This window comes from Typopeltis vanoorti, chromosome 15 (genome assembly GCF_054136105.1).
Source record: "Typopeltis vanoorti isolate ZY-2024b chromosome 15, IOZ_Tvanoo_1.0, whole genome shotgun sequence".
Classification (NCBI taxonomy): domain Eukaryota; kingdom Metazoa; phylum Arthropoda; class Arachnida; order Uropygi; family Thelyphonidae; genus Typopeltis; species Typopeltis vanoorti.
Window position 1 is genome coordinate 58,395,518 of NC_143563.1, and position 22,839 is coordinate 58,418,356.

Consider the following 22,839-nt stretch of genomic DNA (forward strand, 5'->3'; position numbering starts at 1 on the left):
ATCAACGTACCGCATAAGCTACTGCTGCCGACGTTACGCTGGATACGTGTAGTTGTATACCTTCTAAGAATTGTTACTTAATCTCTATCTGGTGACTCAGAATTACTCTATACAGTTAAAGTGAGGCTTAAATAATATTAACAAAATCCTCTTTTAAGACATTCTCTAATTCGATCTTAGTATAATCACAATAGATTAAAATACATGGAACATAAGATAAAAATTGCAATTTTATACATAAAGTGAAGAAGTTTCACTTTTAATTTCAGCTGATGTGCAGGTATTTCTCTTTGTTAGTAAGTTTAGTATGTTAGATTCCGAATGAATGATTTCTTTGCAAGATTCCTTCATTCAGGATCTAACACAATGATACAGTTTGCAGTGTGAAGGGAGATATTCAGTTATTATTATTATTATTCAGGCTTCCATGGAGTCAAAAGACTCATCACGGGAGGTCCTTCCTAAGAAACACAAAGTCTATTAAGATTCAACGAGGGGAGGTTCCCCCTCCCTAAGAAACACAAAGTCTATCATACCACTCCTTAAACTCATTGAACGTTCTCGCTCTCACCATCAGGATGCATTCCATGGTTCAACCACCCTCCATGCAAAGAAACCACTCCTCATCCTCTTGCTCACAGTTTCCTTTTGTAACTCCCAGGGATGGCCTCTTGTCATCACTCCTTCCTGCTGTTCAACCAAGCGAAAGAACTTCCCAGTGTCGACCCTGTAACCACCTCTCAACAGTTTAAAAGTCTTAATCATATCACCTCTCCTTCTTCTATCCACCAAACTCTGCAGTCCGCTTTCCCTCAGCTGATCCTCATAACTATCATTGTAAAGTCCTGAAACCGTCTTTGTTATCTGCCTTTGTACCCTTTCCACAGTTAATTTATCCCCTTCAAATCCTGGGTACCAAATCTGAGAACAATAGTCTAAGTGTGGTCTGATCAGAGTCTTATACAACAGAATAATAACTCTTTTATCTTTGCAGGTCAGTGGCCTTCTCATTATTGCAGCAATCCTCTGTGCTACCTTCATCACCTTTGCAATATGTCCCCTAAATTTCAGGTTTCTATCAATCATCAACCCCAAATCTCTTGTCTCCCCTACTTCCTCCAGCATAACTCCTCCCATAGAGTATGCAGCATCCCATTGATGTTTCCCATACGTCAAGACCTTGCATTTTGCTGCATTAAACCAACACCCCCCATTCTTTTGCCCATCTATCTAGCTTATTCAAATCCTCTTGCAGGGCTGCTGCCATCTGCACTATTACTAATAATCCTTCCCAGCTTCGCATCATCTGCAAACAATTGAACATCCCCTTGCAAGCCACTGACAATGTCATTGATATAAAGGTTAAGCAGTATAGGTCCTAGTACTGAGCCCTGCGGAACCCCACTTTTAACCTTCTGCTTCCTTGAAACCCTACCATACACAACTCTCTGATACCTATCGGACAGCCAATCCTGAATCCAGCTGACCAATCTGACATCCAGACACATGTGCTGCAACTTAAATATCAGCTTATCATGTGGCACACTGTCAAATGCCTTCGCTAAGTCTAAGAAAATGGCAGTATATGCCTTTCCCTCATCTAATGTTCTTGTAACTTTATCATAAAAGGCTAGCATATTGCTAAAACAAGAGCGCTCCTTTACAAATCCATGTTGACTCTCACAGATAACATTACCCTTATCTGCCCAATGATGTATACGGTCCTTCACTACTTTCTCCAAGATCTTACTAACTACTGATGACACACAAACTGGCAGTTGTTTGCTGATGATGCCAAATTAGGAAGAGCAATGTCAGGAAGTTTTGATGTCATATCATTGCAAGAGGATTTGAATAGGTTGGTGCTTCGGACAGAGGAATGGGGATGTCACTTTGGTGTTGCTAAGTGTGGGGTTATGTACCGGGTGATTATAAAAATAATGTCAAGTGTTCAGAGCCCTCTAGCGTGTAATGTATTGGACGAAACACACCAATATTCAGTAGACATACACAGTTGAACATGGGGATTCGATTTAACGAAAAAAAAGTTGCCAACAGGGGAAATTTTGGCACTGCCAAATAATTTTAGTAGGTGTGACTAATGAATGACTAAATGGCAAATGAGAGACAGCACACATCAATTTCATGACGTTTATTGTTAATTACAAATGAGGTTCAATATGACCACCATTCTGATGTTCCAGGAACTGCATACGGTGCACGACATTTTTCACAGTGGCTCGCAACATATCAGAATTGATTTGTCTCATGTGTAACGTTATTCAATCTTTCAAAGTTGGAATATCGGGTACATGTCCTTGATACACAATGCTTTTAATAAATCCCCACAGCCAAAAGTCACAAGGATCGAGATCAGGCGATCTCAGTGGCCATGGCGTGGGAAATGCACGACTAATGATTCTACCGTCCGAGAAACGTTGTCGCAAAACACACTGTACCTGAAGTCTGATGTGGGGTGATGCACCATCCTGCATGAAGATGGTGGAATCAAGACATCCTCTTTGCTGCAGTTGTGGAACCACAAAGTTCTGTAGCATATTGGCATACCTGTTTCCATTGACGGAACAAATCACTGGTCCATTTTGGCGATTTTCCTAGTAAAAGTATGGACTGATGATAAAAGATGCCATAAATCTGCATCACACTGTGACTTTGGGCGAGTGGATAGGCATCTGTAGACACGTGTGGATTAGTTGCAGCCCAAATGCGACAGTTGTGTGTGTTAATATCGCCGTTCAAATTAAAGTGCGCTTCGTCACTCCATAAAATCTGCCACGGCAATGCATCATCCACTTCCATGCGCGCTAAGAATCTCAAAGATAAGTCGATTCATGTGGTCGCATCACCAGGATGCAATTCTTGAACATGACTGATTTTATAGGGGTAAAACTTCAACATCTGATGTAGGATTTTCCACACTGTTGTGTATGCGATATCCATTTGACAGGATATTGCTCGTACACTGCTGGTACCCTGCACATTCGTCATCTCCTGTTCCACAATAGCAGTTGCAACTTGTTAGTGATTGATTGGTTTGCGTCCCCTGCCTACCCGCACTGCTAGTTCCAGTAGTTTCAAATCGCCGAATCAGTTTTCGTAAGTTTGTTACGCTAATCGGTCCTTTTCGTAAATTTTTCATACACCGAAAATCACGAAGACAAGCACTGGCATTATTGTTCCACTGATAATAGAGTTTGACTAACAAAGCACGCTCACGTAAGGTAAGAGGTACCGAAAAGCAGTTTGTCTATGGATGATAAGAAAAATCTCACAGGCTTTCCTTTTATTGCATGATTGCTCACAAGAAACATGATAATGCAAATTAATGCATTTTACTCTGTAAACCTGAAAACAGCGCCAAAATTTCCCCTGTTGGCGACTTTTGGTACTTTTTTTTTTTCATTAAATCGAATCTCCATGTTCCACTGTGTACATCTACCAAATATTGGTGTGTGTTTCGTCCAATACATTACTCGCTAGAGGACTCTGAACACTTGACGTTATTTTATAATCACCCGGTACTTTGGCCAGAGAAGATGGAATTAGGATTTTCATATTGGAGGAACTTTGCTTCAGCAGATGAATGAGGAGGTAGGGAGCAACTATAATTGCAGCTATAATGCAAAAAAAACCTTGCTAGCAAAAAAGGTGATAATTCCACTGTATAAAGGCACTAATTAGGCCTCATTTGAATTTCCAGGTATAGATATGGTCATTTGGCTATATATTTGGTGATAAGGAAACATTAAAGATAGTGGAAAGACAAATAACTAAGACTGTCTCAGGACTCTAGAATGTTGGGTATGAGGACAAACTAAGGGAATGTTGTCTTGCAGAACTTGGTAGATAGGAAGAGAGTTGATATGATTGAGATATAGAAGTTGGTGAGAGGAGCTTATCAAATAGATACAGGAAAATTATTGCATAAGATAAGAGAACAAGAGGCTATTCCTGAAACTTTTTTTTTTGACTCCCATTCACAAAAGACTGTAGAGCTATAGTACATTAACACACTGTGAGCAGGCTAATGATTTTTTTTTATTATTAATTTTATAATTTTTTTTTTGTAATTTGTAGAAAAGGCCATATGAGTAAGGAAGTGAAAAGGAATTTTTTTTTGCATGGTGAGCAGTGAATGAGAAATGTGCTGGCGGAGTGGGTGGTGAATGCTGCAGCATTGAATATCTTCGAGATATGATAGTTATTATGGTCTCTAGGTGCATGTGGATATTTTTGATTAGATAGGCTGGCCTATTTCAAATGACACTATTTTTAATTTTAATGTAAACAGAAATTTTGTCATGTTGTACCATCATTTAAAGAAGGAGTAACCATAGTATTGAACACTAAATATGAGGTTAATCTTCTTGAATGGCAGGCAGTCTGAAGTAGAGTGATCTGGGCAAATATCAGAATGGGGAACTGGACAATGAGACTTATTTGTCCCACAGAATTGTACTAAGGTAGAAGTGGAGGAATTTTTTGATGCTTTAGAAAAAGCAACTGACACAATGAAAAAGGAAAAGTTGGTCCTTGTTGGGGATCTGAATAGCACAGTAGGAAATGATTATCAGACATACAACAATATTTTGGGAAAATTTGGAGAAAAGACCAAAGCTAATAATAATGGCAAATACCTACTGGATTTCTGCTCAGGACATGGACTGGTTATTACTAACAATATGTTCCAACATAAAAATGTGCACAAATTCACATGGAGAGAGAAGAGACAAGGAATAAGAAGTCTCATTGACTATATTATTGTTGATAGTGATGTTTTCTCCCTGGTGCAGGACACTAGATTGTACAAAGGATTTGAAATTGGAAGTGATCACTATTTAGTCTTGAGCAGGATAAAATTGAATTTCATATTGAAAAGAATAACATGTAAGAAAGTTTTAAAGCGAATAAAAGTTGAGCAGCTCTCAGATGTGAACTGTAGATTAAAATACACAAAGATTATTGAAGAAAAAATGAAATTATTTGAAAACAGGAACCAAATCTTGGAGATTCAGTGGCAAGCCTTGAAGAAAACCCTGATTGATTCAGCCAGAGAGGCATGTGATGAGGTTGTCTGCAAGAATAGACAAATCAGAACTCCATGTTGGACACAGGAAGTTAAAGAGGCAGTGAAGGAAAAGAAGAAAGCATATCAAAAGTTCCTGGCAAATAAGTCAGCTTGTGCTCTTAGAGAATACAGAGACAAATGTAAGAATGCTAAACACTGTGTCAAACTAGCTAAACAAAAATCATGGGAGGACTTTGGCAAGAACATAGAAAATAAATATCAAGAAGGTGGCAAAATGTTCTGGAGGTTGTTGAAGAAGCTTAGAAATGTAGGAAAGAGTGCTGTAAAAGGAGTTAGAGATGATAAAGGTGACATGAAAAACAGGATAAAAAGATATCCTTGAAGTAATTACTTTGAAAAATTGCTAAATGAAACAAGCAGTGATAGCACAGTGGTAAAAAACACTTAACAGGCATATATTCAGGAATTCATATCCACACTTCAAGTAGAAAAAGCCATCAAACGCTTGAAATGTGGAAAGGCAGCAGGAATAGATATTAGACCAAAAATGCTGAAGTATGGAGGTATAAAATCTTACAGTGGCTGCACTGCTTAGTTCAGAAGACCTGGACAGAGGGACGAATTCCCAATGATTGGAGTAGAGCTCTCATAGTACCCATATATAAAATGGGAAATAAAACAATGCGAGAATTACAGAGGTATTTCCCTACTGAGTGTTCCTGGTAAGATTTATGCAAGTATACTTGAGAAACGGTTGAGAAGAATTGTGGAAGAAAAGCTTGGTGAAAAACAAGCTGGATTTAGGCCAAATAGAGGCTGTCAGGATCAGATCTTCACTTTACGACAAATAGTTGAGAGATCTTGGGAATATATATAACAAAGATCTGTATTTAAGTTTTGTTGATCTGGAAAAGGCATATGACAAGGTGCCAACTGAGAAGCTATTCAATATGCTACAGTTATATGGTGTCAATGAGGCATTATATAAAGCAATATCTAGTCTTTATTTGAGTTGTAAGCTAGCAGTTAGAATTGAAGTACATGAAGATGGTTTAATGTTAAATCTAGTGTCAGACAAGGATGTACATATAAAGGAAAGGTGTATTAAACCTGATATCAAAATTAGTGATGTTAATTATTATTATAATTTTTTTATTATTATTATCATCCAGGCCTCCATGGAGTCAAAAGACTCATCGTGGGAGGGCGTTTTTAGGAAACAGCAAGTTTATCATAGCACTCCTTGAACCCATTGACCATTCCCACTCCAACCACTGTCTCAGGCAATGCATTCCAAGGTTCAACCACCCTCCATGCAAAGAAACCACTCCTCACCATCTTGCACATAGCCTCCTTTCGTAACTTCCAGGGATCTTTGCTTTATGCAGACGAAGTTATACTTCTAAATAAATTCGCTACAAGTCTGCAAGATTCCCTGACTAAATTGAATAAATTTTGTAATAGATATGGTGTGAAGGTCAGCAATAACAAGATGAAGACAATGAAAATAGGCAGAATTTGAAAATGTCAACTGCATTTTAAATGGAGAACCTGTGGAACAAGTAAAATATTTCAGCTACTTATGCACGATTTTTAGTGAAGATGGTAAATTAAATATCCTTGAAACAACCAATTAAATATGAAAATAGACAACAGAATCAACAAAGCTGGTATGGTAGGAAGTCATTTGAATAAATTCATATGGAATAAGAGAGAAATTAGTCGGAACACTAAATTAGCAGTGTACAAGACAGTGTTCAAACCAGTTTTAAATTATAGATCTGAGAGCTGGGTCAGAAGTAACACACTTGACCAAAGACTAGACCACAGATATGAGAATCCTGAGAAAGATTAGAGGCCTGAACAGATGGCATCAATGACAATATCATATTAAAAACGAGGATATTAGGAAAGAACTTGACATTGTCAGCATCCAGGAATGCGTTAGCACTAATCTCAGGTGATATGGTCACTTTAACAGAATGGGCGAGGAAAGATTAGCAAAACAAGTGTTCTCTTCCAGGTTGGCAGGAAAACGACCCAGAGGAAGACCAAGATATAGGTGGATGATACGGTACAAAGTGCCTTAGACGATAGAAATATAAGATCTGATAATGTTGTAGTCTTGACACAGACTTATTTGGAGGAAAATTGTAGATAGGAAGTTAGTAATGATGTAAATTTATCATGTAGTACTATCATATCCTGTACACCCCCTTGATGGTACATGGCAGGTATTTGATGATGATATAAACAGAAAAGTAAGACAGAGATTTTGAAAGTTAACTACAACATGCCTACTTCTTCTCTTATGCAGCCTGGGCACACTTCTTGGAGAAGGAGGCTTAGCTATGGGATGAGAATTTAACATGAAATGTGGCATGAATATTTTCACACCAATAACAATGATTTCAATGATGTATTCAATGCAGATAATTGAATCCGAAGTCTAAAAACAATAATCTAGCTAAGGAAATGATGTGGAGAAGTCTCAAAGATTATCCTACTTGGCATCTTATAAGGCCAACAATAGGTAGATGAAATGGCAGTGTGAGTATTGCAATGGGAGAAGAAATCAATCCATGGAGCAACATTCATAATCCTCTAGGCCAGGGGTTCCCAACCCTATGCTCGCGGGCACCATGGTGCCCATCGACCAATTTGTGTGTGCCGTATAGTTTGAAATAATCAGGCAACAATTCATGGCATGCTATATGACGCATGCGTTAATGACACATGATGAGTATTAAACGCATACAATGTAAAGTAGACGCACATTCAAAGTTGTTCATTCCAGTTTAAGAAGTGGAATATCATCATATTCTCCTAATTATGAAGCACTGGCCAATGAGATGCAATGCCAAATATCACACTAACTTACATATATATATATTTAAATTTTTATATAATGTAAACTTTTAAGTAATAAAACATTTGATTATAATGTAAACTTTGTATGCATCCATTTAACAAAAGAATTCAAAAAATTTGCTTGAAAAAATAGATGGTGCCCGTCGCCCTATCGGTATTTTAGAATGTGCTCTAGGAAACAAAAATGTTGGGAACCCTTGCTCTAGGCAATTCATATTATTGTCTGAAATGCCTAGAGCATGACAACATCCACAGTATATTTAGAATGGTCAGTAGTAGTGAGGAGCAGGTCAGAAGTGTTTGGAGAGTAGTAGTATTCTGGTGGATATGAACCATGAGATTGCTATCAACAGCAAATACTTTGGCATCTCTACCTACTGCATCAGTGTAACTGGGAAAGGAAGGCTAGTTAAAGCTGTGAACATTAAAACAATCTTCTGAAACAAATTTTCAAATGTGAGATATCTCTAGTTGGTCCCAAATACCACAGAACTCCTACCGTGGTTTAGTGGAGTCAATGCCAAGACTTGTGCAAATGAATCTCAAGTTTTACACCCAGTTCTAGAAGATAAAATGTGTAAAAATATGAAAAATGAATCAAGCCTGCAAAAAATTGCTGCAGCTGCCAAAATCAGCAGAATTATTCTATGAATTCAATATAACAAAGTCCGTGCAGTTAGCCTAGTGGCTGTGCGCTTTGCAACCATATGCCTGGGGAAGGAGTGTCCTAGGTTCGATTCCCATCGCCGACGTGAGGAGCTTAAGGATCTTCCTCAGCCATAGCCAAGTTAGCCGGTCTTGGCCATGGAGAGCAGGGTTTTTTCCCCCAGTTTATCTGGAGTTTTTCATCCCGCAAGCAGGCAAACCGGCCCCGTGAACACACGGATCTACAGCCATAAATACTTAACCCCCATGAGGGGGCTCAACTCGCCCCAATAGGGAGGAAACTCCATATGAATAAATAAAATAAATATAACAAACCTTCCGGAACCATTGCTTAAGCAAGTTTTCTATAATGAGTTTCCTGTAGAATGATGCCCTGGGAGCCGGAGAGAACTTTCATTTGTTCTAGTTGGTAGGGTTGAGAGTTTACATATTTGGCAGGATGATGATGATGATGATCATCATCATCATCCTGCATATTGGAAGCCTGAAGTAGCTTGACAAAAGTACCATGTTTGGCTTGTGAAATTATCTAACCCTTAATACACCCATAGTAATAATGTGTAACAAATTTATAGCATAAGGCATATTCCTGTAATTGGACCACATTTTTTTTATTAAGCTAAAAGCACAATAAAGAAATAAAACCCGACAAGTTTCGTAAGTCGTTTGACTTACATCTTCAAGGGTAGAAGGTAACAAAGTTTAAAACAACAAAAAAGAGAAATTATTCAAAAATAGTTCATACTATACAGTTGAAGCCGTCTGACTGTTCATAAAATTAAAAAATCAGAATGCAGATTCAAAGCAGTGCTAAGTTTAAACGATGCTGGATGATGCCATGTTCTGTTGTTTACGTTCATAATGTCTGAGGTCTGACTGAGGTATATTTTTTATCAAAGCTGACCAAACTTAGTGTAGAATTAAGCCTTGGTTTTTATTGCATTGTGTTGGAATTCTAAGCATGTTTGCAGCTTCTTTAAATTTCCTTATGTAACAGTTTTTTTCTATATAAGGCATGTTTGTTTTCTGCCAGAGTACATTGTGGCCGGTGGAAGTGGTATGGAAAGCTAGACCTAATTTGTGTTTTCTTGTTTTTGTACATCCTTTTGGTGTTCGTTCACCCAGATCTTCCTGTCTGTCCTACATAGCAGATGTTGCAAAAACAATAAATTTTAAAAACACCTGTTTTTTTTAACTTGTAGATGCTTGTAGGTGTATGGAGGATTTTTTTTGATAGTCTTGAGTTCATAACCATTTTTTTTTGAGGCCCTGTGTTAAATATTCCAATTCTTCATTTCTCTGTTTTTCTGTGCTGGAAATATTATAAGCTCTGTCCCTCAGGGTTTTTATTAGACCTATTTTTTGCGAAGGGTGGTGGTGGTGTGAGGCCACATTAAGAAATCTTCCTGTGTTGGTGGGTTTTCTACATATTGAGAAAGTTTATTATCTTTTTCATTAACTTCTAATAGGATGTCAAGAAAAGGAAGTTTTCTAAGTTCTTCTTGTTCTAAAGTAAATTTTATATTCTTATGTAAATTATTCAGGTAATCTTTGAAAGCAATGAGTTCATCTGTTGTTCCTGGCCATATGATGAAGATATCGTCTACATAGCGTGGCCAAATTTTTTGGTTTTTTATGATAATTGATTAAAGCATTATTTTCAAAATTTTCCATAAATAGGTTAGCTAAAGCCGGAGAGAGAGAGAGAGAGAGAAGAGCCCATAGCCAAGCCTTCTTTTTGTCCTAAAATTTGTCTTGATACATGAAAAAAGTATTATTTACACAATGTTTATAAACAATTAAAACCTCGTTTTAATTCTTTTCACTTTCAAAAACACAAAGTAACAAAATCTGAACTTCATCTACAACTGGGAATAGTTGTACAATCAATATTAGGTGAATATCAAGTAATTTTGATATTCATCTAATTTTGCTATATTCATTGTTGGGATTATTTTATGTAGCAGTTGTGAAGATGTGTAATGGATAGAAAATGTTAAATCAAATCTTTTCTAATATGATCCATTTTATTTCTAGAAATTCCTTCCTCTTCCACTACCCAAATGTTTGCCCGAGGAGTTTGACCGAAGTGGAGGGTTCACAACTCTTCATGTGTATTTAACAGCACGACCATGGAATATGTTATGTTAAAAGAAAATGTTTCTTCATTACCAAAAGTTACAGATTATTGTTTTATCATCTAGCCACTGATCTCTTAGTAGTTTACTTAACTGTTTAAAATAATTGAATCAGTAGGCATTGCAGTTTATAAAGTACAATATTCACCATAATAAATACCTGTTTATGCATCATAGCATTTCAATTCTTTCATAGTTCCAGATTACATTAATTCAGTTTGCTTTTTCTCAATAATAACCAAATGGGAAGATTATACCATATTTTCATAATAAAAGTTGTGAATATATATTTGTTTAAACCAATGGAGAGTTCGAAAATTTACATTAAGAATTTGATATGGCGAGAACAACTATATACTAAAGCAACCAGGACTACATTACACTTTATAATATTAAGATACACCTATATTTCAATAACAATGAAGTCAACAAGCTTCATCACAAGAGATATACTGTTAGTTAAGTAACCACAGTATACCTGTTATATTAGTGAATCTGTTATATTGTTATTCACACTACCAGCAGTCACAGTACATTCTGGCAATGCATTCCACTCATACGCCGTCACTCCTTTATGTACAACATTTACTCCTCGCTCTTTTTTTTTGCCAGATCTTTACATTCCAGAACTAGCTTCTTGTTCTTTCCCATCCTGTACAATCCTTTTTATATTAATCCTGTAAAATCCCTTCACCAATATATATGCAATTTAAGTAACTTACATGGTTGCAATCTCTCCCCAAGAAGTAAAATTACATAGCTCTTTGTATTACTTTAATCAATCTTTGCTTAACAGCAAAGTAAGGAGTGGAAATGCCACATCATCCCTGTGAGGCAGAAAAACAACAACAACAAAGTGTTGTCTTCTAGCAAATGTTGTTGTTCTGTGATCTCAGTGAGCCTATTTAGAACATTATCCAGGCCAGACTATCAATAAAGTAACAATGTGGCATACTTCTCTTGCATCATAATAATGCTCAATGTTATTCGGCCAGTGAAGTACCGAAATACTTCAAGAATCCAAACTTGAAATTTTCCTTAAGTGCACTACAGTCAACACCTTGCCCAAGTAATTATCACTTTCTAGATTCTCCAAAAGGAGGAGAAAATATCTGTTTTTACATAGCAGTGAAGTCAAAGAAGTGGTTTGGCTGCAGAAACAATTTAAAGCTTCTTAAATGAATAAGAAGATTTTACATCAATTTTAACAAGTGTTTGCAAAAGTAAGATAGGTATGTTAAAAACGGCACAGCTCATACATTTCACCTTTTTTTATTTTTTTTCCATGTCTCTCACCACAAAAGTTGTAAACCTATAATAGATTGGTATGTTAAGATGGCTAAGGATTTTTTTTTAATGTAGTCTAGAAACCCTGCTTCAGAAACCAAGTATGGAAAATTTTCAAGTCTCTTCAGAATTCCAATAAATGAGGCAGTGGGTTCAAGCACTGAGTGATGAAATTCATCTCCACTTACAGACAATACAAACATTCTAGATTTAATGAAAAATGCAGAAAAACAGAATAAAATAAATAACATCTAGAAGCAAGAAATTTTTAATTTTCCTCATTCCAAGGTGGTATTTGCTTATTTGGTGTTTATGGTGCAAGGATGGTTGTGGTCATTCTGCACTAGTAAATGATCATAGCATTATACAAGTCAAAAAGTAGTAAAATATGATAAAAACGCATATAAATAGTTATAAAAAGAAAAATGTACAAAACAGGTATATAAAAAAATGAATAAAAATCAGGTGTAAAATAATTTAAAATGAAATTTCAAAATGATCAATGAAAAAGTGTAAAAAATGTAAAATATTCTTAAAACATAAATAAAACACAAGGTTTTAAAAGGATATATAAATAACACTGTTATTTATATACCAGTATTGATAATAGATGTTAATTGTCCATGTCGGCTCATTCATTAAATGAGATTAATCAATTAAAATATGCCTAATGGTGAGTCCAGTATTACAAAACTCGCACACACTTCAATAGGAAGGAATGTGTGAGATGATGAGATGACTGTAACCTATGTGGTGCTGAGTAAGTCAAACTTCCTCTGTTCGAACCATGCACAGACTAGACTACATAATTTAATTTCAGGCTTAATTTGGTAGACCTTATTATTAGTCTCTCTATTCCAAGATGACTGCGACTGAGATAGAAGTTTGTGCCTGATAATCTGTTTGTAATCAGCAGATGGTGAATGTTTGAGAAATGAGCTGACCTAGCTGCAGTATCTTCAGCATTGTTTCCCTTGATCCCAACATGGCTTGGAATCGAACAGAAGTACAGTAGCTAACAAATTCAATCCAAATACTCACATTTTAAAGAAAAAAAAAGAAAAATAAGTACAAAAATTGAAGTCCAACTTTACTTAATTATTTATATGTGCTTCTCTATTCCTAATAAATTCATTAATCTGCTTATGCATGGACTCTACCAAAGTAAAACACATTTTTCTTATTTCTGCATCTCGAAACCACTTTAATAATGGATTGTATTAAGTTATCTTTTGAAAAACACACAGAAACAGAATAAAATAAATACATAACATGTAGAAGCAAGAAAAGGTTTTTCAACTTTCCTCATTCCAATGAGGAAACACGATTTAATTTTTCAAGTCTCTTTTTCACAATGGCCCACAAATTTTCTATTGGGTTAATGTCAGGAGAGTTACCTGGCCACTGAAGCACTTGATGTTGTGATTTTTGAGGAACTTTTTCACTTTTTTTGAAGGTGTGGCATGGAGTGAGATCCTGTTGGAAAATGAGTTCTTTGTCTTTCTGGATCTGTGGGACCACTCTTTTCTCCAATATTTTTATATATAGGTCACTTTTCCTCATACTGTCAACAGGCACAAGTGATCCTGGATTGTCATATGTAAAACAACCCCCGAACATCTTTTAAACTGGGTGTTTAGGAGCTTACTGAAGGTTGGTGGGAAAAGTCTTCTCAGCCACTGATTTGTGAACATACGGTACTTGCTCTTCTTGGAAAAAAAAAATGGCTCTCATCTGAGAATATGACCTTTTTCCACTTATCGACAATCCAATCTTTGTACACTTTTGGCCACTGGAGCCTCTTTTTTATGCACAGCCGTCATCAACAGATGTTTCTTTTTGTTCTGTGGGCAGTATTCCCTGCTTCCATCAATCTTCGATGGACTGTCATATCAGAAACATTAATCCCACTAGCTACCAACTCTCTATTTACGTCTACAGCAGACAAGCTGGGATTCATTTTGCTTTTCCTAACTAGTGAACAATTTTGAGTAAGTGTAGTTTTCCTTTTTCGCCCACACTTTTCTTTTCTGTTCAGGAAAAAAAAAAAAGGTACCTGTCTCCCTAAACCTCTTTTAAATTGCATTAACAGTACTCAAACCAACACCACACTCATTGGCAATTTGCCTTTGCATTATGGATGTGTGCTGAGAAAGAGTACATATTTTTGAATGCTTTCTTGGAGATGTATCCATTTTATAGCTACACAAAATGAGTAAAACACAACAAATGTCAACTCGTTTACACTATTAAAAATGCATAACACACAGTTAAAACACAAAGCACTCAACCAAAATAGTAAACTAAAGCCCAAACCGAAAACAGTAAACCCAAACTATTGTGAACTGAAACAAAAACCAAACAAAAACTTGAAGAAAATTTGGCTTGTTCAAATTAATTTGTTTGCTGCTGTAAACATCTAAGTGTAGCTTCCATAATTGAAAGAGGAGGTGTTGGATTAGAGAGATCACCACTGGATGTTTTTGTAGCGCTAGACTTTTTATTGCCTGAAAAGAACTTTGTGAGTCTACGTGTATTATGCATCTTTGGTAGCAATGCAATCTGTATTTCATACAGCTAAGCTGTAAAGTTACACTCCAGTGGAATTTTTGCAGATATAATACTGTCTGGAAAGATGGCAGAAGATGCCACTAGATCATCAGATTTTGAAGCATCAGTGTAGATCAATGGCGGCCCATAAAGTTTTAAGTAAACTTTACGGGTGCTGCCTATACAAAATAATTTTTAAAAAAATTTTTTTTCTAATCAGTAACCAATTTATTAATAAATAAATCTACAGATTTATTTAGAGTATTGAGAAATATACTCTCACAGAAAATTCTGTACCAACAGCTGATTTATAGACAATGGTAACAAATGATTTGCCATCTCGTAATGGATATTATCTGGTCCAACATCAGTTGGATGACACTAAGCAAAGCAGCTTAAGGAACTCTAGAAAAGTTTAAAAGTTCCATTGCACCAGTTTCTTTAGAGATTTTGGAGATCCTGGTGCAATTGTTGCAGCTTCTAATGTTCTTTTTATTTCTTACTTTGGTTTAATGAACCTGGTTGGAACTTGTTGAGGACCCTGATAAACAAGAGAATGAAAAATTATTCAATCTCAGGAAGAGTGTGATTCAGTGCCAGAGCTTCCAACCTACTATGGAGTGACACATGGATGCCCACTCTCTGGCAAGTAGTGATGGCACTCATTAGTGGTACACTAGGCATGGTGTTCCTATGCCTAGGAACATTGGAGGAACAGATTGAAGTTCTAGCTGATAGGCAAAAAAAGAGGAGTCATCATAGAAGCATATATGTTATTAAAGGGGTTTTACAGGATTGACACTGAAGACTTTTTTCAGTACTTGGAGGGTAGTGAATGGTTGTGAGTGCATTGTCAGTGTAATGAGTTTAAGTAGAGGCTTGATAGGAACTGTATGAATAATGGATCTCCTGCAATGAGTTTTCTGACTCCCTGGAGATATCTGTATTATAATAATAATATAGCAGCACCACAGTAAGTCTTGTACCCTGTCCCCAACTATGGGGGGAGGAGATTTCCTGCAAAACCACTAACCCTTGCAACCAGGATCCAGTAGCTAATGGATCATGGATGGTCTATCCAAAACTACCCATCTTGCAAAGGCAGGGAGTTCCAAAGCAGTTCATACACACCATCAGAATCCCCTTTTTCAGATTCTCATGAGACATACCACACAGCAAAGTGGATCATAGTGATGGTAGTTCTGGAAAAAGAGCGTAAAAACAGCTCAAAAGAAATAGAGCAAAGAATATGGGGGGGGGGGAGAGCAAAGAATAAAAAGAGCCAGCACCACTCACACAAACAGGTGCCCTACATGAAGGGAGAGTATTACTACTGCATGGGATCTGGTCAAGAACTATTTAACAACAGCAGTATCCAAATGTATTCCAAAAGTTAAGTAAGGTAGGTGTAATATGAATGAATGGAGAGAGAGAGAGAGAGAGAGAGAGAGAGAGAACAGGCATGCAATCTGGAAGATAGTCAGTGAGAGATAATCAGTTGCATAAGTATAAAGATCAGGCTAGGAAGGACTTGATTCATAAGGAAAGCAAAAATGCAATATGAACAGTAATTAGCCAACCAGACTGACAAGTATCAAAAAAACTTCTTTTAATATGTGACTGATGTTAGTTGATTATAATGGTGACCACTAAAAGGAATATTAGTTGAGATAATTAATGAAACAATTCATCAGGGTATTTGAATATCTTACAGAGCTTGAATGTGAAAAGAGACTGGTGACAAGTAAGCAGAAGGTATATGAAGAATTAACTAAACTATGTTAATAAAGGAATAGGACACTCAATAATATGCACTGTGTGTTTTAAGGGAGCATTCCACTGAACTAACAGCAGGCAGCCTCAACACATTTCTTTAATAAGGGCCTTACAACAGTGCAAATTCTAAAGGAGTAAAAAGAATGATAAGAATAAGGCTTATGTGTTTGAGAGGTTAGTGAAGTCTCCAGAAATGTTGATACCAGCAGGATTCTCTGTGATGGTCAACATAGGTTTGTAAATGGAGGTCATGTTTTAGCACTCTACTTAGATATTACAGCAGGGGGGGGGGGGCAGAATCCCAGAAGAAGAAAGTCACACAGTGTACTAAGGAATCTGTTTTGGAATGTTAGTTATGTTTAACTTACATGTTGATGTTAGGGGGAAGCATAAATGGAGATATACAGCTCTCAAATGATACAAAAGTAGTGAGAACTATGAAGAATAAAGCAGATATCTGTAGCTTTACAGAAGAATTTGAACAGACTGTTCAAATAGGTAAATGCCTGAGGGATAACAGTTCAATGTTGTGAAGTGTAAGATTTTGAAATTTGAAAAACGTGGGGTGCAAAGTTTGTGATTCTGCTGCCATGTTATGATAGAGGCAAACTAAGGAGGAGAGTGATGATAGCTAAAAAATTAATACACAGGTTGCACAGAAGGAATGATGTACAGTTTGTGGACCTATGGTCCTCATTTGATGGATGTAAAGATTTGTACAGTGCTGATGGACTGTATTTAAACTGATTCAGAGTTAGGTGTCTGGAGAAAGCTTTATTAACTGAGAGTGTGAGAGCACAAAATCAGGAAAACTAAGGCAATCAGGAAGATTCAGACAAGTGTGTGTGTGTGTGTGTGTGTGTGTGTGTGTGTGTGTGTGTGTGAGAGAGAGAGAGAGAGAGAGAGAAGGTACCCATGAAGTGAATGAACAAAAAATGCAGAATCTAGTCTCTCAGGCAACAATATTGAAAGGGATAGTCAATTCAGAATGTAAAGGTGGTTGTTGTGGGGCTAAGGTCAAAAACTCTTCTATCCTATTCCTGATGCCGCTACGGTTTCTATATACTAATGCTAGAAGCATCATGAATAAGAGGGAAGAATTTTTGACAATGGTTAGTACAACCTTGCCAAAAGTTATATAGGCATTAGCAAGATTTGGCTAACAGCAGAGAATAGAATGTGATGGATTTAATATTTTCAGGGAGCACAGAGTAGACAGAGCAAGATGTGGAATATTTCTGATGATAGCAGATGAAATGCAGCCAACAAGATTAGGAGTCAGTTGGGCAGATGGCAGTTCTTTTGAGTCAATCTGGTGTGAGATCAAAGTCAATAGGACAACATATAAAATTGGGTGTCGCTTCAGGCCAGGAATAATGTGGAGGATATGCATCAACAGATAAGTACGAATGCAAGGTGAGTAATTATCACTTAATGAGAGATAATTACCAGAAGCAGAATGTGATGGAGGGACACGAAGTATGAGTGTGTTGGATCTTTTTATAGGATCAGAAGGATGTCCATGATTAAGTAGCTACATTGTCTCTGGGGAAAGTGATCATGTGGTCTTGACTTACAAGGTGGCAAAACATGAAAATTCCAGATAAGAAGGGGTATATGTGGACCTATAAGCTGGTGATTATGATACACTTTGGAGGCAGTGTAAAGCAGTATCATGGCATAAAGATCTGCAAGGAAAGGATGTTCACAGTGCATGGGAGATGGTCAAGGGATATCAGGAAGAAACAATATCACAACGTATACCCAACTTATGGAGGGTATAGAAATACAATTTTATTAATACAGACCAGTTTACAATAAACTTTTATTAAAACCTACCAGTTTCGCCAGCAAACTGTCTGGCTTTTTCAAGGCATTTACGGAGATATGAAAACTAGTAAATGCAAATTGAAAGGAACATAAAAAACATTGTAAACCAACTAGTAGCTATGGTTGCACGTTTTGCGTGACAGAGAGGAGTCATTGTTCTTATTCATTATCACGCATGCATTGTAGATGTGTAATGTGATTACTGGCTAGCTGTAGGTCAGATTGCTTGAGAGAGAGGATCGAGTTTTTCCACGAACTGTTTAGAATTACACCCTGATTTCTGTTGAGATTTCCGCCGGTTATTGGCACTATTGTAGCTTCCTTAAATAAACGATGCCTGTAGTCGTCATCGAGATATGGCATGGAGCTGTTTTTTCCAATCTATCGTGTGGTTAGACGTACAGAAATGATGTGCTAAGCCAGAAGAGATGCTTCTGTTGTGGTTTACATCACCAACATGTTCTTTTTGTCTCATTTCTAAACTTCGTGAAGTTTGTCCGATGTAGGCAAGACCACAGGAACAGGGAATGTAATATACTCCTGGATATTTGTAGAACGGCACTTTATCTTTTGGGGATCCTAAAACTTGTCTGATGTTGGTGGTTGGTTTGAAGACCACTCTGATGTTATGGGCTCTTAGTATTTTTGCTATTTGATAAGAAATTGACTTGATGAAAGGTATCACTACAGTAGAAATGTGCTGACAGTGGGATTCTTCTTGTCTGGGGTTGTCATTGTATAGATATTTTTTGATGATGTTTTGAGGATATCCATTTTGTGATAATGTGTTGGCTATTAGTGAGAGTTCATTCTGTGTATCCTCCAATTCTGATATAAACTTTTTGGCTCTATGTTTCAACATGTGGATAATGCTCAGTTTGTGTGTCTTGTGATGGTTTGAAGTATAATGAAGATATCTTCCAGTATCCGTGGGCTTTCTGTAAATGGATCACATTTACAGAAAGATCAAACCATCACAAGACACACAAACTGAGCATTATCCACATGTTGAAACAGAGAGCCAAAAAGTTTATATCAGAAGAGGAGGATACACAGAATGAACTCTCACTAATAGCCAACACATTATCACAAAATGGATATCCTCAAAACATCATCAAAAAATATCTATACAATGACAACCCCAGACAAGAAGAATCCCACTGTCAGCACATTTCTACTGTAGTGATACCTTTCATCAAGTCAATTTCTTATCAAATAGCAAAAATACTAAGAGCCCATAACATCAGAGTGGTCTTCAAACCAACCACCAACATCAGACAAGTTTTAGGATCCCCAAAAGATAAAGTGCCGTTCTACAAATATCCAGGAGTATATTACATTCCCTGTTCCTGTGGTCTTGCCTACATCGGACAAACTTCACGAAGTTTAGAAATGAGACAAAAAGAACATGTTGGTGATGTAAACCACAACAGAAGCATCTCTTCCGGCTTAGCACATCATTTCTGTACGTCTAACCACACGATAGATTGGCAAAAACAGCTCCATGCCATATCTCGATGACGACTACAGGCATCGTTTATTTAAGGAAGCTACAATAGTGCCAATAACCGGTGGAAATCTCAACAGAAATCAGGGTGTAATTCTAAACAGTTCGTGGAAAAACTCGATCCTCTCTCTCAATCAATCTGACCTACAGCTAGCCAGTAATCACATTACACATCTACAACGCATGCGTGATAATGAATAAGAACAATGAGTCCTCTCTGTCACGCAAAACGTGCAACCATAGCTACTAGTTGGTTTACAATGTTTTTTATGTTCCTTTCAATTTGCATTTACTAGTTTTCATATCTCCGTAAATGCCTTGAAAAAGACAGACAGTTTGCTGGCGAAACTGGTAGGTTTTAATAAAAGTTTATTGTAAACTGGTCTGTATTAATAAAATTGTATTTCTATTATAAAACGACCAAATATGTATAATTTAAATAGTTTTATGGAGGGTATGTTGGGTAGGAGTTAGATGGATGAGTAATATCATTAAACATGAGCTTCAAAAAAAAAAAAAAAATTGTTGTGGAGGGGTATATAAGGAGAAAGGTGACTGCCATGATAAGGAAGGCAAAATCAGATAACGAGAAGAAATTAGCCAAACAGGAGAAAGGAAATCCCAAAGTTTTTTTTATGTGGCAAGTAAGAGGAAGAATGACTATGGAAGGATAATTTTACAAGGGTAGTAATTTTACAACTGACACTATCGGCACGATTTTTTTTTCTAGGTTGGTACATCTGTCATAAACATCCATGTGAAATTGCAAGTCATTCTATCAAGTAGTTATTTTATACAACTGTCTGAAGCAAAAAGTGTTGTAGGTATTATCCCTTGAAATGGATGAAATTGAGTATCGTGCGGTTATAAAATTCTTTGTAAAAGAAGGTTTAATGCAAAAAGAAATTCAAAGTTCATGGGCACTGTTCTCCTTTGTTTTCGACAATTAAGAAATAGGCTGCCGAGTTTAAATGTGGCCATATCAGCCTTGAAGATGATCCACATGAAGAAAGTCCAAAAAGTGTAACAATACCAGAAATCATTGATCAAGTGCATGATATGGTATTGGATGACCAGTGAGTCAAAGTGCATGAAATTGCTGAGACTATACGCATTTCAAAAGAACATGTAGGATATATTTTGCACAAAGAGTTGCAGATGAAAAAAGCTTTGTGCAAGATGGGTGCTGCGTTTGCTCACAGCAGATCAAAAACGCACTCGCATGAAAATCTCTGAACTGTGCTTGGGGCGTTTTAACAAGAATAAAACTGATTTTGTGCATTGATATATTACTATTGATGAAACTTGGATTCACTATTACACACCAGAATCCAAACAATAGTGAAAACAGTGGACAGAAGCTGGTTGTTCAGCACCAAAAGACAATTTTGTTTATCAATTATCTTGAAAGGAGTTAAACATTAACTGGAGAATATTATTCCGATTTTTTAACCAGACTAGATGAAAAAATTCGTGAGAAAAGACCCAGTTTGCAGAAGAAAAAAATCATCTTTCATCAGAACAATGAACCTGCTCACAAAGGTGTTTTGGCAATGGAAAAATTAAGGGATCTGCACCATGAATTGTTGGAACATCCACCCTATTCTCCAGATTTGGCTCCGTCTGAATTCTGTCTCTTCCCAAAACTAAAACTCTTCCTCTCTGGTCAGCATTTTTCTTCGAATCGAAAAGTGACTGCAGCTGTAGAGGGGTATTTTGCAGATCTTGCTGAGAACCACTACAGGGACAGGATAATGGAGCTGCAGCATTGCTGGAATAAATGTATTAGTTTTAAGGGAGATTATGTTAAAAAATAAAATTAATTTTGAAATTATAAATTCAATTTTTTTCAGACCACCCTCGTAATGAGTGTAGATGGTAGAGAGATAACAGAAGCAGACAAAATTTTTGAGCTACTGAGTGACCATTTTGCAAGAGTATGTCATCCTCTGCTATACTGTTGTTATTATTCCTGATACTTCCAAGGAGTTCGAAGACTCATCGCGGGAGGACACCTACAACTGTCTCATCCACTACACTGAACCTCTACTACGAATCATCTTCATCAACGCCATCTACCGCCCACCTCCACCACCACAACAACGTATTTTTTGTCTGTAAATTGCGTGTGTTCTGAAGAACCGATTTGTCTGTATGAAAAACCCGAGTTTCCAGGAGAAAAAACCCTGCTACCTCCGTATGAGATCGGCTAACTCACCTTCGACTGAAATCATCCAAATAAAGATTCCTCCCGTTGCGACGAGAATCGAACTTAGGCCTATTCCAATCGAAGGGCGCAACGTACCGCCGTTCTTCCAATTGCGCTACGGAGGCGCTCTGTTATGGCAGAGGTGATGGGGACTCATGTGAGAAGAAAGGTTGATGAACTGGAGGTACATAGCATGTTGCAGAATCTGAATTCAAATACAGCTATGGGATATCAGCTCGCATTTTAAGAGAATGGAAAGGAGAACTGGCAATGCCTTTGACTAGATTAAGTCTCAGCTCTGGCAAAGTCCCAAGAGAGTGGGAGGAGGTCAAAATAATTCCTTTACATAAAGGAGGATCTAAGTCTATGGTACAAATTACACTGGACAACACACAATTTGCCTCTGAAATGAAAATAGCAATTCTTTACTAATTTCAATGTGCTGAACACAAAAAGGACAATAAAATCTGTCACCTGGCTCTTGTTTAGGAGAAATTCACTCCACCTTGTGTACTATGTACACAAGGTGGAGTGAATTTCTCCTAAACAAGGTTCTCCTAAGAACCTGAGCCTTCAGCATCTAATGATGATCCATATGTCAGCCAGAGTGTGTCATATGTGCCACACGTTCTCACACAAGAAGACCTGAACAATCTTGTTCGCTATCTGGAACTGTCCAAGGCCAAAGCAGAGTTACTGGGATCAAAACTTCTACAATGGAATCTTCTCAAGGAAAATGTCCGAGTGACTTTGTTTTGCAGTCATCAGAGCAGTTTTGTGCCTCATTCTGAAAAGAAGATACCTTTCAAATCAAACATGACCTGCATGAATGCAGACTATTCACAGACTCGTTGAAATTTAGTCTCAAGGCAGTGATGCTGCATAATGGAAACCAGCTTCCATCTGTTCCAATCAAACATACTATCTACATGAAAGAAACCTATGACAACCTAAA

At 37.0% G+C, this 22,839-nt stretch overlaps 1 protein-coding gene across 3 annotated transcripts in view; it reads left to right on the forward strand.

The window, feature by feature from the left end:
* LOC150098786 (uncharacterized) overlaps positions 1-10,899 on the forward strand; it is a 114,841-nt gene extending 103,942 nt beyond the window's left edge. For all 3 annotated transcript variants that reach the window (XM_090405905.1, XM_090405906.1, XM_090405907.1), the window contains one exon: positions 10,625-10,899. In XM_090405905.1, coding sequence (XP_090262031.1) covers positions 10,625-10,738 — 114 coding nt within the window. In that variant the 3' untranslated portion in view covers positions 10,739-10,899. The remainder of the gene's footprint in view (positions 1-10,624) is intronic.
* Positions 10,900-22,839: the final 11,940 nt, after the last annotated feature.